Below are 16,206 nucleotides of genomic sequence, written 5' to 3'. Positions count from 1 at the left end.
ATGTTGAAAGCTGAAAGTGTAAAAATTACCAACATGCCAATTAATATGAGCAAATAAATAGAACTATCACTATGTGAATACTGTGCAAATGCAAGTGAGTTTTTTCACACATTTTGTCGGATAATTTTAAAGTATAGCTTACTATTCATTTAACAGATATTTTCTTTTATGTGAAATATTATTTTTAATTACACAGTCTTCATAAGATTAGATTCTATGATTAACTTTATCCATTTGAGGGTCCATCCTTTGCCCATTATCACCAAAAGTATATATTTTTTCTAGCTTTTAGGATCAACCAATCCCAGCTTTTGAAATGATGACTCGTACCTATCAGCAGGTGGACCACACCTCCTCACTAACAGGAGTTTGTGTCCATTCCTTGCTCAGAGTTCTCACAGTGTTCTGGAATCACTCCTAAGATAATACTCCTTGCTAGGAATTTTTAGGTGAAGTTAGGAGCTCTGTGAGAGGATTCTCAGAATCTGTAGGAATACAGGCCCAGATCTGTATCTGATGTGATCATGAACCTGTTCATCAACGTAATCCTCAGGTTTAATGAACCTTCTGTCCAAATGTTTGACACATTACATCAACATCATTCATTTTATATCAAAGACAAAAACCTCCTGAAGAGTTCCACATGAATAAACTGGACTGCATCAGCATTGGACATTATTGGTTGGACAGAACAGATGGACCAGTAGATGTTGGACCAGTACACACCTCACATGTGGAGTCCGGCTGAGTCGGATGCTGTGGATCACTGGGAACCTCTGAGCTCTGCTGCTCCGCTCTGTGGACCAAACATCAACAATGAGCTCACATTATGTCCGTCCACACGGACGCCATCATGAGTCACATGACCCCCTGTAGTGGGACAGGTGTCCTGGTCCTGCTGATCCCAGAGAGTCCACATCTCAGTCTGTTTGGAGCTTCACACTCACTGGGTTTAGTTGATCTCATCCACATTTGGATGAAACCAACAGCTCTGTCCTAACAATGTGTGTCCTCACCATCTGCACTCACAACATATGATACAAAGGTGTTCAATGGACCAGGAACCAACCCTGGACTCTGATCCAGGATCATCCAGGACCAGGTCCCACTACAACAGGTTTTCATTGATCAGGTTTAGTGTGATTCTCCTGCCAGTGTCTGAACCAGAGACTGAAGAAAAAGACCATGTGACACCGACGGTTCAACAGGACTAACTTTAGTTTGGACATAGAACGCCAAGTTAGGACTGACTGAGCTGAAAACCCTGTTGGTGGATCTGGACCAGATCTGAGGTTCACTTACTGAGTCTGTGGAACATGTCCTGTTTTAAAAGTTATGGGTTCAAACATGGAGGCATAAAAATATATGTTTATGGATATATATAAATGATTGTAGTGCAAATACAGTTTTGTACATTGTGCAAATTAGACAGTTTCAAAAAACCTGCGTGAAGTTGGCCCCCCACCCAACGAAAATCTCTGGATAAATATTCTCATTCGTTTGTGTTTCGTTAGTGCTGGTTTGTGCAATTAAAATTGTCGTTTGTGTTATTGTAGTTATTGAGTTATTAACAATTCTTTGAAAGGTCATTCTGAGGTCAGCCAGCCCCCCACTTGCTCCAAAATTCACCGAAATGGTTGCGTTTGTTTGTGCTTCGTTAGTGCTGGTTTGTGCAATTAAAATTGTCGTTTGTGCTATTATGGTTTTATAGATATTACAAGATTTATTTTCGGCCGATGACGTCACGCAGCCCCCCACTTCCTCTAAATCGAGCGGAAATGGTTGCGTTTGTTTGTGCTTCGTTAGTACTGGTTAGTGCCGTTAAAATTGTCGTTTGTGCTATTATGGTTATTGAGTTATTAACAATTCTTCGAAAGGTCATTCTGAGGTCAGCCAGCCCCCCACTTGCTCCAAAATTCGCCGAAATAGTGGTGTTTGTTTGTGCTTCGTTAGTGCTGGTTAGTGCCGTTAAAATTGTCGTTTGTGCTATTATAGTTATTGAGTTATTAACAATTCTTTTATAGGTCATTCAGAGGTCACTCAGCCCCCCACTTACTCCAAATTTAACCGAAATGGTGGCGTTTGTTTGTGCTACGTTAGTGCTGGTTTGTGCAATTAAAACTATCATTTGTGCTGTTATGGTTTTATAGATATTACAAGATTTATTTTCAGCCGATGACGTCACACAGCCCCCCACTTCCTCTAAATCGAGTGGAGATGGTTGTTTGTTTGTGCTTCGTTAGTGCTGTTTAAAGTTTTGTTTGTGCTGTTATGGTTTTATAGATATTACATTTATTTTCAGCCGATGATGTTAAACAACCCCCCCGCTACAAATTCACCCGAAATGGACTTTATTGTATTTTTACAGGAGCTACATTTGCACTGGATTCCACATTGTTCTTCCTCTGTTCATCACAGCTGTCACGATGATCTTACCTGATCATAACCTGTTGATGCCTCTTCCTTATTTACCTGGTAAAGTTGTCCTGTCAGCAATGTTTGAAATTTCAATAAAAAAGCAATGCAAAGTAAGTGTTTTGTTCAGTAGTTTTGTTCCCAATTTATGTAAATGGAGCATCATGAGACTTCACAATTTTACCACCAGTGGGGGGTGGACAGGTTTGAACCTGAAGTACACCTGTGGAAAAAAAGTTAGTGCTGCAGGAATTTCACATCTAATATTGCACTTTTTTTTACAAGTTTTAGCTTCTCAGCATAGGATTTACAACCCTCTGCAAAATCTGATTTCTGGCCAATGTAAATGAAATGTTTTAAAACTAAGCAGGATATTGACTCAAAAATTGCTCACAAAATATTGCTCATGTATTAAAGTAACCCTTTTCACAAATGGAGAGAATTTATTCCAGAAAAGGCTGAGTATGACAAATTTTCTAAAACTAAAAAAAAAAAAAAGAATATACCATTTGAAGCCTGGCACCTGGACTCATGTCATAAATGAGCAGATTTGGAAAGCAGTCAAAAGTCCTTGCATATTTATTTATAAAAGAGCCAAGGTCTATCCATCAATCACAATTACACTGAAGTCAGGAGCTATTGTAAAGAGCACCATGGTCATCTTGACATAACATGTGAGATAGAACCAGCAATTAACAGCCCAATGGTGTTCAAATGTTGCATCAACAACCTCGGTGACTCCCTGCACACTGGCTGTTCAAAGTGTTTCATTTCTGGAAATATGCTTGTGCAGATCGCCAGAGAAATATGTGAAGGCAGATGGAACCCCATGTACGGCAGGCATCACAGGCGAAGAAGCTGATGGACTTTGGAGATCCGAACCAAGCCATCGACCTAGTTTGGCCACACTACACAAAGCAAAACAAGAGAGAAATGATTAGGAATTAGGTGACAAAGATCTCATTTTGTCATTGCTGTAGTTCAAATCCAGGTCAGCTCATAGTGGGAGCATTAAAGACACTGGACTCCAGTTTTTCTATCACTACTGGAGTCAAACACAAATGCATGTATACAAGACCTTATGACAGAAAACTGACTCAACAGTATGTTTTGATGATGATTTAGAGCTGCAGAGAGAATTCCCTTTGAGTGAATTTCCCTCCACTCTGGTGCTCTAAGGAAACACATTTACTTTGAGGGCAGTCGTTGCTTTCCAGGGAGGCTTGACCCAGGATGCTCTTGGACATTATGTATCTGTGAGATGGATGAAGACCTAGGAAGTGGAGTGAAAACAGCATCACAAAAAAGCATCAAAAAACACCAAAATATGCCCACATGCTGTGTTATACACAAAACAGTGATCACTTCATTGCCTCATTTAATTCATTTGCAGTATTATTTTATCATTTCTTACTTTTTGGTACAATTCATGCTCATATCCTCACAAAATCCTTACTTCAGTTCATAGTTCATGTTCATAATTTGTGTATTCCTGTTTAAAACACAGCTATTTTTATGTTTTATTTTGCACATAAAGTCAGCGCTACAAACCTTAAGTCATTTTTATTCACGCAGTCATCAACTTCAAATGCATATCTGTATCCCTGGTCCTCCAGATCTACTATCCTGCATGTTTTAGATGTATCCCTCTTCCAACACACCTGATTCAAATGATGAGCCTATCATCACACACTGCAGAAGCCTGATAATGACTGTCAGGTGTGCTGGAAGATGGCGACATCTAAAACATGTAGGATAGTGGCTCTTGAGGACCAGGGTTGAGGACCAGTGATCTATAGATATACATATATCTATACACATATACATTTATTATATCAATCTACAGTTTTACTCTTTGTAGGCAGTGCTGGCCAGCAGTGCACTGCTAGTAATATTACTGTAATTAAGTTACTTTTTTCCAGTACTAAAGGAGGTTTGGTGCTGACTCCTTGAAGAAACACACTTTCTGCTCAGACGTTTGAGAAGCTTCTGCTAATGAGATCCAATCACTGTTTCACTTGTAAACATTAAGGCCCTGCTAAATGTTTCACTGCAAAGATAAAATGTTAAACACTGTTAATGTTAAGCTGATCTTTGCTGTTTTTATGAGGGACAATGCAGAAAGTATTACTTTAAAAGTCAGAAGAGAGTTCCTTCATTTGGATTTTTTGTTTACATGTGTATTATTCACAGTCCATTCCATACTGTGTTCCATCAGCTGATGAAACACTGCAGTGTTTACAACTCTAGGTTTCCTTCTGTAGAGTTAAGGTAATGTAATGTTCAAATAAAATAAAATAAAGCATGTTTAGTTCCCCAAGGAATAACCTGTTCAACATCAGTTTTTAGGGAAGGAAAATAATTATTAACTTGAAAGTAATGAATCTAATTCATTTAGCTACAAAGTCATAAGTAACATAAATACATTTTAAATGAGTAATAAATGAAATGTAAGTTATTCCACTTTGTTAGTAACTTCACTGCTTGAAGGTGAATCCTAAAATACTCATCTTTGGTTTGATATTCTGTCCACTCTAGCTACCTGAAAAAATAATGCCTAATAAACCAATTAATACTAATCACTCAAATAATTACTGTTGAGCACAATAACCTAAAACAGCTGTTAGCAAAAATATCGTATGTAGCCTAGCAGTATGTCAAAGCACAGCAAGACAAATGTACAAGGAAAACTGAACATTAAACGACAATACTGGTATAACTAACTGATCTGATGAGGATCATATCCTTGCAGTTGTTTTCTACAGTCATAAAACAAGCAAAACACGTACAAATATTTACCTGGAGTTCTTGTTCAGGGTGACATCCCAAGAGCTTGACTGGTTGACTGGAGGCTGAGTGAAAAACGCACCCAAACAGACAGAACCAGGAGGAAAAAAAATGAGTGTGGACCACAACATGACCTGTAAAATCTGTTTGTGCTTCACGTGTCTTTAATGCATTTAAATGAACGGGAAACACGGACCAAATCATTTTTGTAGTTAACTTGGAGGGGGACGGGGTTAATGCTAACAGCTCAAACAAAACTTTAAACGGCACTAACCAGCACTAACGAAGCACAAACAAACACAACCATCTCCACTCGATTTAGAGGAAGTGGGGGGCTGTGTGACGTCATCGGCTGAAAATAAATCTTGTAATATCTATAAAACCATAACAGCACAAATGATAGTTTTAATTGCACAAACCAGCACTAACGAAGCACAAACGAATGAGAATATTTATCCAGAGATTTTCGTTGGGTGGGGGGCCACCTTCACGCAGGTTTTCAAAAAGAGTGTAAAATATAAGTTTGTCAGTTGGTGAATTGGAATCAGGGGGTATTGACACTGGATGGGTCATGAAGTGTTCATCAGAGTGACGGCCTGGGGGAAAAAACTGTTCTTGTGTCTGGCTGTTTTGGCGTACAGTGCTCTGGATCGCCGCCTAATAATGTAAAAAAAAAACAAAAAAAAACAAAAACACAGAATTTTCAACAGAAGGTAACCATATGGAAAAAAAATCCCCCCCAGTGTTAAAATCAGGGGTGATTGAAAAAAAAAAAAAATCTGAGGGCTGAAAATGTTTGTTCAGGTCAGGTCATGTGGAATGGGTCATTGGTGGGTCTACATCCAGGAATTCACAGATCTGTATCGGAGCAAATGCAGAAATCATAGACCCCTGAGCAATAAGGTCTGATGGCCCCTCACCCACCCAACTCACACTGAATATACAGCATGGAAAGGGGGGTTCAGGGGACCCTCCCCCAAGAAAATGTCGACTATTCTAGCACCTAAAGTGCCTTTTCATGACATTTCAGATGGAACCTACTGGTTTGAGTATTGTTCAAATCCAGTGTCATTGTGCTCCTGAATCCACCAGTGGATCTGCATTAGGAAGGATGAGCTGAGCTTTAGACGCTGATGGAATAAGGCTTGGTTTGGCCTTCACTGCCCCATATAGAAGAGGGAGGGGCCAAAACAACATTCACACATAGAATGGGAGTTTTTCACCGCTGTTTCATTCCCATTGGACAACTAACTCTAGATCTAGAATCACTTTGAACTAAATGAAGACATTTTTAAATGTGTCAGACCAGCTTCATGTGGCTTCATCAGTATTTCATTAGAAGGGGCAGTTGTGCAGCTTATCTGCCCCGTTTCTTCAACTGGGGTGCGATGCCATGTCTAATAAAACAACTGGATGCCTGTCAGGAGAGTGACCCATGACAAAGCCCAGTTTAGTCTTCTGCTCATTTAGTGCAGATGTTCACAGTGGGCTGGGACACAGTGAATGCCAAAACATGTTCTGACAAAAACCAACACACGCTCATTTTATGTTGGACAACACTATCGTCATGGAAGACGGGATATCTGATGTGGTGCTTGTCTCTCCAGTAACATGTTGTGACACATGCCAGAGTCCTACACAGGTCCACTTTTCTGAACCCGCCTGTACCCACGTACATTAGACCCACAACCCCACCTGTGATTAAACACATGGTCTCCACGGTAACTCACTGATCACAGCCCAGGTCGGAGCCCTTGATATTGGACCGGCTTCAATCTTTTTGCATCCATGATATATATCCTGCTGGAATCCTCTCACCCATGCAAAATATGACATCATAGAAACTCAAGGTAGTGGCATGAAGAAAGAGAAGTGTTAGACAATCCATATGAACTCAGTTTGAGCTCCATGGACCTGATAGTGTCAGAATAATGCTCAGAGAACCCATTTTTGCCCCAAAACTCCACCTAGTGAATGAAAATGAGCCCATCTGAACTCTGGATGGTAGACAGAACATGGACATTTGGAAGAACATCAATATAAACCACATTTGATCTCAGTCGTCCTATTATTGCAGATTTAAATCTGGAGCAAAACTTACAAATGTGGTCTTTTTTTTTCTAAAAGGCTAGTCTAAATATTCTTGTGTAATTTTACTTTTGTTTTTTACATTAAAACAAAGAGAAAAAATTACAGTTTTCATTATTTATAGGTTATTATGATAGTGTTTTACTGGTCTGACCCACTTTAGATTGAATTGACCTAAAATGATTTGAACATCCTGGATTGTTCATATCTTCAGTGTAATTTTTGCATTTCACAAATTCATCACCGGGGGCCGGATTGAACCCTTTGGCGGGCCGGATTTAGCCCCCGGGCCGCATGTTTGACACCTGTGCTGTAGTGTGTTATGCTTAAGTTAACTTTTTCTTTAATTCTCAGTTGAAGCTGTTGATATTGAAGAAACTGATCTCTCCAGACCCCGTAGGTCTGAAGGACTGTGTTGAATGGTGGAGGTGTGTGATTCCCTTTGTTTCCCATGTGGAGAAGTGAATGGGTTTATTTTGGAGAGTGAAAGTTGGGTTGTGCCAGAGTGGGCTGAACTTATTTGGTGCTAGTGAGGACTTTGTGATTCGGTTTATTTTCCACCAGGCTGTCAAGGTTGTGGAGATAGTGTTAGTTTTACAGATGTTAGATTTACTAATAGATTGTGGGAGGAAGGGGAGATCTGCAATGGAGATGTTTTTACACTGATGCTGTTCTAGTTGGAGCCAAGGGGAACTGTGGTTCTGTTTGTGAATCCATTTAGCTAAAAACTGTAGCTGATTGGCAAGGAAATAGTGTCGGCAGTTTGGTGCCTCGAGTCCACCAAGTGTGTTTTTGTTTTGCAGAGCTGACAGTGAAATTCTGGGTTTTTCATTTTTCCAACAGAATTGTGTTGTTAGTGTGTTAAGTGTTCTGAGCCCATTGTCTGTGGGAGTGGTGGGGACCATAGAGAAGAGGTAGTTCATCTGGGGTAAGGTTTTCAGTTTTACTGCCACAATTCTTCCAATGAGTGTGAGTGGGAGTTTTGCCCAGCGTTTATAGTCGTCTTCAATTTTTTTAGGAGGAGAGTGTAATTGCGATTAAAAAGCTCTGACAGTCTGGAGGAAATATTAATGCCCAGATATTTAATGTTTCCAGTTTGTAGGGGGAGTGAAGAATCCTGAGTTCAAGAGTCCCAAGCATCATCAGAGAGGGGTAAAATGATAGATTTTTTCTAGTTAATAGTATAATGGGAGATTTCTGACAACTTAGTGATGATACTGAAGGTTTCTTGGAGGGATGCAGGTGGATTCTGTAAGTACAGTAGTAGATCATCTGCATATAAGCTGATTTTGTGTTGCGTGTCCATGAGTTGCATTCCTTGAATGATGTTGTTTTGGCGTATCGCTGCCGCGAGGGGTTCAATGAAAATAGAGGAAGGGTGAGAGTGGGCATCCCTGTCTGGTCCACTGGTGCAGTGTGAAACTGTGTGAAGTGATTCTGTTAGTAGAAACTGTGGCCCTGGGGGATGAATAGAGTGTCTTCATCCAGTGTATGAACGACTCTCCAAACCCAAATTTATGGAGGGTGTTGAATAAGAAGAACCAACTGACCTTATCATAAGCTTTTTCTGTGTCAAGGATACGGTGATAGTTTTTTGTTGGGTTTGTTTTGATATATTGATAAGATTGAAAAGTCTGTGGACATCGTCTGAGGCGTGTCTGTTTTTTATGAAGCCTGTCTGATCTTGGTGGATAAGTGAAGGGGTGACTGTTTGTATTCTGGTCACTGATGCTTTGGTTATAACTTTCAAGTCAGTGTAGATGAGTGAAAGTGGGCGGTAACTGGATGGTGGGGTGGGGTCTTTTCACTTGGATGCAGTAGAAAGTCCAGGTATATGACATAGTTAATGTAGGGATTGAATATAAACGCTGTCTGCTTTTATTTTGAAAGGTTTGACAGGAAGTGTTAGTGTCCTGTTGTGTCTTTTATTGAACTGAAGAATAAAAACGATGTGATACCGACGGTTCAACAGGACTAACTTTAGTTTGGACATAGAACGCCAAGTTCAGACTGACTGAGCTGAAAACCCTGTTGGTGGATCTGGACCAGATCTGAGGTTCACTTACTGAGTCTGTGGAACACGGCCTGGTTTAAAACCTATGGGTTCAATCCTGGAGGCATCACTCTTCATGGACACACAGCTGGGTCCAGATCCAGGTCCAGGTCCAGGTTCAGGTCCAGGTCCAGGTCCAGGTCCAGGTTCAGGTCCTGTGGGGGGTCTGTGGGTGGTCTTCCAGGGAGGGGCTCCCTCCTCTCTGTCCTCACTCTGATCCATTCGGCTGAATCCACTGCAGAACACAAACCATCAGTCCAGACCTGAATCCACACTGATTCATCCTTTACATCAGGGCTGTCAAACTCATTTGAGTTCAGTTCCACATTCAGCCCAATATGAAAGAAAGTGGGCCGGACCAGTAAAAGAATGTCAATAATAGGAGAAGAACTTAGAAAGAATATCAACTCCAAAGTTTTCTCTGTGTTTTTCAGTGAAAAAGTCCAATTCCATCATTCAAATGTTTACATCTACGAACCATACTTGAACCTAACATGAACAAATATGAACAAGCTGAAAATTCTGAAGAAAAATCAGTGTAATTTGAACAATATTACAGCTCAGTTTATCATTTATAAATGTGCATCACAACTTACAGATCACAGTGGATCTACAAATACACCAAACATTTGATAATAGGCAGAATATTGTTCAAATACTACATACTTCTCTTTAGACATTTCAGGTTGTTCATATTTTTGGTGAAAAGCCAGTCTGAAAATGGAAACATTTTTGTGTAATTCTACTTTTGACACTAAAACAAAAAGAAAAAAATGCTTTTTTTCATTCTTTCTAGGTTATCCTGAAAGTATTTGACTGGTCTGTCCCACTTTAAATTGAACATCCTTGACTTATAATATCTTCAGTGTCATTTTTACATTTCACAAATTCATCCCAGGGGCCGGATCGGACCCTTTGGCGGGCCGGATTTGGCCCCCGGGCCACATGTTTGACACCTGTGCTTTACATGATACACAGCAGCTCAATCTACTTTTATTTTGAAAGGTTTGACAGGAAGTGTTAGCGTCCTGTTGTGTCTGACTTGAATCTGTAGACGACGACTGAGGAAGTTCAGAAAGACGCTGACGTTGGTTTCTTTGACCTAAACAGCAGCTCTTTATCACCTGATCCCATTCTAGTTCATCAATAATTGACTAAACTGTGAAGGTCAAAGGTCAAAGGTCAACAGTTGTCACAGTCCAATCCAAACAACTTGATGAATCCAAACTGGTGTAAACATCCCAAACATGTGTAAAGTGTTTCCAGATCAGTTCATTGTCACAGACTCAGATCAAAGCGTCCTGATTGGATTCACAGAGTCCCAGATCAAACTCACCTGTGGACGTCCAACACTAAAGGGTTTGTGTTCGTCACACTCAGCTGTTTCCTGGATCCATCTGAGTCTCACCTGGAAAGACATGAGGTGCACATAAACACAACATCATACTAATATAGACTAGGGATGTAACCATATGAACATTTCATATCACAGTTATTGTGACCAAAATTCTCACAGTTATCAATATTATCGCAGTATTATTGAATTGTGCTCCAAATGTTCAAAAGTACTAATACTCTGGAACTGCTTCCCACCGGATCTCAGAAACACCACTTCACTCCCTCTCTTCAAATCCAGACTCAAAACGCATGTTTAGGACCTCTTTCTCTTTGTGAACACAATTGCATTGTCCAGTTTTTCAACCTGTCTTTTATTTTTTACTCGACATTATTGCTTGTTTTCTACTCTCCTGTTTTACTGTTTTACTGTACGGTGTCCTTGAGCGCCAAGAAAGGCGCCTATGAATAAAATGTATTATTATTATTATTATTAATATTAATACACACTGCAATAATTTAACCAAGTTGTATTTTGAAAAAATAACAACAAAAAAACAAATAAAATGAAAGGCACAATGTCCCTTCTGTTGCAGAAACATTCAAATATTAACCCTTAGTGGTCTGAGCCTATTTAGGCTGTTTTTAGTCCTTTTAATTTTACCTTTATATACTATATAAACAAATGTTTACTATACCCATGTTTAGTATCTTTTTTTTTCAGCACAACTTCATCTATATCATCTATTATTGTTTTCACTTTAACCTACTATAAAAACATAAAAGGACTGAAAACAAACAAAAAAAAAAATCCGATTTGAAAAGTGTATATAATTAATTGCATAAATAACACACAGATGTTTAACGAACCTTTTCAAAGACTTTAAAAGTGAATATTGGTTCCAAATATTAGGTATAGAAAATTAAAATTGTAATAAATTCAAACTATACTCAAATATTTGACCTAAAAGCAGATCTTTACATCGGTGTTTTCTCTGGAAAAGTGCGGTAATCAAACACAGTTATCATGAGAATTACAATTTAAACGGTAATACTAACCATCTGTGATTTTATCACAGTTTATCGTTATACCGGTAATCATCACATCCCTAAAGTAGACGAATAAATTTAGGATCATTTTGGACCTTCATATGTAAGACGTAGAAAATCAGTGATGAATCAGCTGGTTCATCTGTACAGTCATTATCACCATGAAAAACACAACCACATGTTCCTGCTCATTGGTTTAATGGGAACTGTTCCTTTACAGAGAAGTTTTACACAGATTTATGAAAAACTAAAGAAATAAACTGAGTTTGTGCTTTAGTTGGAGCTTTTCTGGGTCAGAAGTCGTAGATTTAATCTTCACCCTTTCCTGCATAGTGGTCAGTCCAGTGGACAGCTGTTCTCCAGCTGTTCTCTAGTATATTCATGGCTTTGGTTCTTCTATTTGTGGATCAGCCGACACAGTGGACACTTCTACACCATCTCATACACGGACTTTCATACACTTACTGGAACTGGGCTGTTCTACACAAACCTGATCAGTCATGTGTGAGTGTAAATCAGTTGCTCATTGTTATTAGACGATAACTGACAGTTTTCTTCAACAAAAAGTTTTTGTTTTTTTTTCTCTCACATATTATCTCCATGAAGTGAGTACTAACTAGTATTAGAGTATGTTAAAATGTGAGAAAACATCAGATGAGCTGCATTAAAGTGTTTTTATTTCATAGTTGTCACACAGTTTATCACTTTCTGATATTCCGTTTTAAATCCATGTTTCTTTGCTTCAGAAATTAAACACATGGTGTCCAGATGAGTGGACATTTTTGGAACTCCATAAAAAATAGGTTCATTAAAAACATTTCAATCACATTGTTTTTTTCACGCCTAAAGAGGAATAAAAACAGTCAGGAAAAAACAATCTGGACTAAAGTTCTTCTAATTCATGAACCAAAGGGTTCAATGTTTCAGGACAAACATGAGAACAGTTTTACAGGAGTTCCCACGGGCCCTGAACGCATCGCAATTCTGTCTTTTCGGACTTTTGAGACCTGGTTTTATTTTCTAACAGTTCTTAGGACACATTTGATGATCCTACCTCTTGGTCCAAGTGTGAGACCGGGTTCAGGTTCGAACCCCCCCCCCCCCCCCCCCCCCCACACACACACACACACACACACACACACACACTTCCGGTTGTGTGACGCAGTTTAACGGCTGTCGGTCGGTCAGATCCAGGACCTTCTGAACCAAACCTTTGGCTCAGGTGGACCATGTGGAACCAGCTCTGACCGGACACACAGACGGAGGATCCGGTCCAGAACCGGCTCCTCTGAGTCGGACACAGTTTCAACAGGTGACAGATCCCGCTCCGGTCCTGTTCACCGGAAACGGGTTAAACCCACACCAACCGACCGACCGACTGACCGACCGACTGACCGACCGGTGTGTTTGAAGGGTTCAAAGTGGAGCTGAAGTCCAGAGGCAGAGTGAGCCCCAAAAAGCAAGAGCATGAAAGGGTTAAAGAGATGAACAGAGCAAGGAGCAGGAGAGAGAAAGAGCAAGAAGAAAGAAGAAGAAGAAGAAGAAGAAGAAGGAGAAGAGTTCAGGGAGGAGTTTATTACAGAGCCCGGGAAGGGACATGAAGAAAAAAAAATTATTGCGTTATAATGCAAAAGTATTGTGTTTAAACACAACAGTACTGCGTTATAAGGCACTAGTTTTCACATTGGGATCTTCATTCTGGATCTGACCGTGTCAGCTCTGACACACCTGTACCTGCAGTCCTGTGTCCTCTGCATGTGCAGTTCAGATGACCGGAACTCTGTCATTATTTGTCCGATCGGAAAAATTCCAACAGTTTCTGAAACCTCAGACTCTGTGCTTTATGGACATTCTCGGGTTAATGTGAAAATTTCACGGGCACTCGTCCTAGAAGCTGGAAAATAAGCCACTCTGACTGTAGACGCACACAGCAGAGTGGATTCACGGAGCGGAGAACCGGAGCGCATAACGGAGTGGAGAACGGATTAGATCTAGTGTTGGAAAATGTAGAACAGACGGACATCCACAGTTCCAGACCAGCCTGGAGGTTTAGGATGGATCTGAGACTGAAGGAGTGACTGATGGAGAAACATCTGAAGAAGAAAGGTAAAGTTCACCAGTTCCATTTAGTGGACTGTCTACATGACTGAAGCACTGTCTGCTTTTATCTGTGGAGTTTTTACTAGTTTTACTTTATTGTATTTGTAAATTGATGCCTATACTGCATGGTGGTTTTATAGAATAAAATACGAACCATGTAGAATATGTGTTAGTTTGGAGTATGTTGGACTTTCTGTGCGTGAAAGAGCACATGACGCTCTACAAAGTAAGAGCGCATGCGCTGATGTTCAGTGACTTTTTTTTTTCAATAGTACAATTTGACCTTGTTTTGTTTGTCTAATACATTGTTCTGTGTGTGTTATTTTTCCATGTGTCCACCGGAAGTTACGTTCAAGGATGAAGAGGGAGGAGCCACGGTGATGAACAAAGGCTGTGGAGATGAGAGCAGAGACTGAAGACTGTCCACACACAGATGAAGGACGGAGGAAGAGACTGATGATGAGTTCAAAGACCACAGACAGTGAACACATCCACAGGAGGACTGACTTTTACCACAGACAGTGAACATATCCACAGGAGGACTGACTTTTACCACAGACAGTGAACACATCCACAGGAGGACTGACTTTTACCACAGACAGTGAACACATCCACAGGAGGACGGACTTTTACCACAGACAGTGAACACATCCACAGGAGGACAGACTTTTACCACAGACAGTGAACACATCCACAGGAGGACGGACTTTTACCACAGACAGTGAACATATCCACAGGAGGACTGACTTTTACCACAGACAGTGAACACATCCACAGGAGGACTGACTTTTACCACAGACAGTGAACACATCCACAGGAGGACTGACTTTTACCACAGACAGTGAACACATCCACAGGAGGACAGACTTTTGGTGTGAACAGACTCTTTTCCATGTTCAGACTGGGCCATAGGAGCACTGCCTGGATCAGAGCTGTGAACTGACACAACTGTTTCTGCAGAACCACGAACATGAAGGAACTCTGCAGACACAGAACGGACAAATGCCCTGTGTGTGTGTGTGTGTGTGTGTGTGTGTGTGTGTGTGTGTGTGTGTGTGTGTGTGTGTGTGTGTGTGTGTGTGTGTGTGTGTGTGTGTTGGTTGTGTTGTAGTTCTACTGTCAGACCACTAGATGTCCTCCTGGAGCTGATGATGAGACCTGAAGGGAAGGAGAAGAACAGCTGATTCTTACAGTCTACTACCCCTTTTCCACCAAACAGGTTCCAAACAAGGTTCTAATAGTTTTGGATTTTTCATTCTAGTTTAGTTTGATTTAGTTTGGACTTTTTTTCTCTAATTCAGTTCGTTTTAATTACTTTTTAGAACAGGTTTACACGTTTTTATTAGTTTTTTTTTTTCGTTTTTTTTTTTCTAATTTTCTATTTTTCTAATTTTCTATTTTTTCTCTTCTTCTCTGTCGTCATATTCAAATAAATCCTAGACAGGACTCTGCTGCTTTCTCCCAGCTTTAGTCTCCATGTTTCCAGGTAGAGTGGGAATGAAAACCTGACTCTAAACGACAAGTGACGAGAAGTGACGGATCGTTAAATATCGTACGGTGCCAGCAGCTAAAAGTGCTTTGAGGGAAATAAATGGATCTCATATCAATCCGACATTGACAAAGATAAATACAAAGGGAATTTTATCCAGAATTTTTATCCGTTTTCGTTAGTTTTGTAAACACACAATACAGTTTCAGTTAGTTATGTTTTATTTTTCTTTTAATTGTAGTTTTTATTTATTTCAGTGAATGAAAATGTTTGTACCATTCTAGTTTTGGTCATGTGGTTAGTTTTGGTTCAGGATAATAACCTTGGTTGCCAATCCCTTTAAATTGTGTTGAGTCTTTTCCAAAGCAGCTGCAGACCTTATTGTTTCCACAGGCTTTGAATGAGCTGTGGGTTTTGGGACCATGTTCTTTAGTTTTTCTGCCTGTGGACGGAGCTGTGTGTCTGTGGATCCCACTTCTGATCTGACTCTAAAGCACGCTGTCAATTCTGTCTGTCAACACTTCCATAGAAACCAACTTTACTTCCTTACTTCTGATGGATGTGGGACAGTGGGTACGGTTACATGATGGTTTTGAATCCAATCTATTTTTCCAGAAGAAATTCATCTGGAACTAAAGTGCTTTGTCTTGTGTTTCCATGGAAATGTTAAACCTGAATAAAGGTTTACATGACAAACGTTTATTCGGTTCCTTCTGTTAGCTTAGCTTAGCTTAGCATAGTCACTGCATTTCCATGGTCACACATAGCCAGTTTTTTAAAGGTGTTCTTTAGTCTTTTGTCAGTGATTTTGTCAAATCCTATTCTCTCTAATTATTTCTTTAGATCTGCGACTTACTGCACTCATACAATCTGTGGACTGTTGTGTTGA

The 16,206-nt window shown here is 40.0% G+C and overlaps 1 protein-coding gene and 1 long non-coding RNA gene across 2 annotated transcripts in view; both read right to left on the bottom strand.

The window, feature by feature from the left end:
- LOC115429149 (transcription activator BRG1-like) overlaps window positions 1-1,643 on the bottom strand; it is a 61,117-nt gene extending 59,474 nt beyond the window's left edge. The window contains exon 1 of the mRNA XM_030148397.1: window positions 1,303-1,643. Within this exon, the coding sequence (XP_030004257.1) occupies window positions 1,303-1,349 (47 nt within the window). The 5' untranslated portion in view covers window positions 1,350-1,643. The remainder of the gene's footprint in view (window positions 1-1,302) is intronic.
- A 1,335-nt stretch (window positions 1,644-2,978) lies between these two features.
- LOC115430278 (uncharacterized) lies at window positions 2,979-9,494 on the bottom strand. Its single transcript, XR_003936914.1, has 4 exons — window positions 9,357-9,494; window positions 5,215-5,267; window positions 3,608-3,688; window positions 2,979-3,323 (listed from the first exon to the last, which is right to left on the bottom strand). It is a non-coding gene; the product is annotated as an uncharacterized LOC115430278 (long non-coding RNA).
- Window positions 9,495-16,206: the final 6,712 nt, after the last annotated feature.

This window comes from Sphaeramia orbicularis, chromosome 12, assembly GCF_902148855.1.
Source record: "Sphaeramia orbicularis chromosome 12, fSphaOr1.1, whole genome shotgun sequence".
Lineage (NCBI taxonomy): Eukaryota > Metazoa > Chordata > Actinopteri > Kurtiformes > Apogonidae > Sphaeramia > Sphaeramia orbicularis.
The sequence above is the reverse complement of the archived record's forward strand: the minus strand, read 5'-3'. Positions and strand labels throughout refer to the sequence as shown.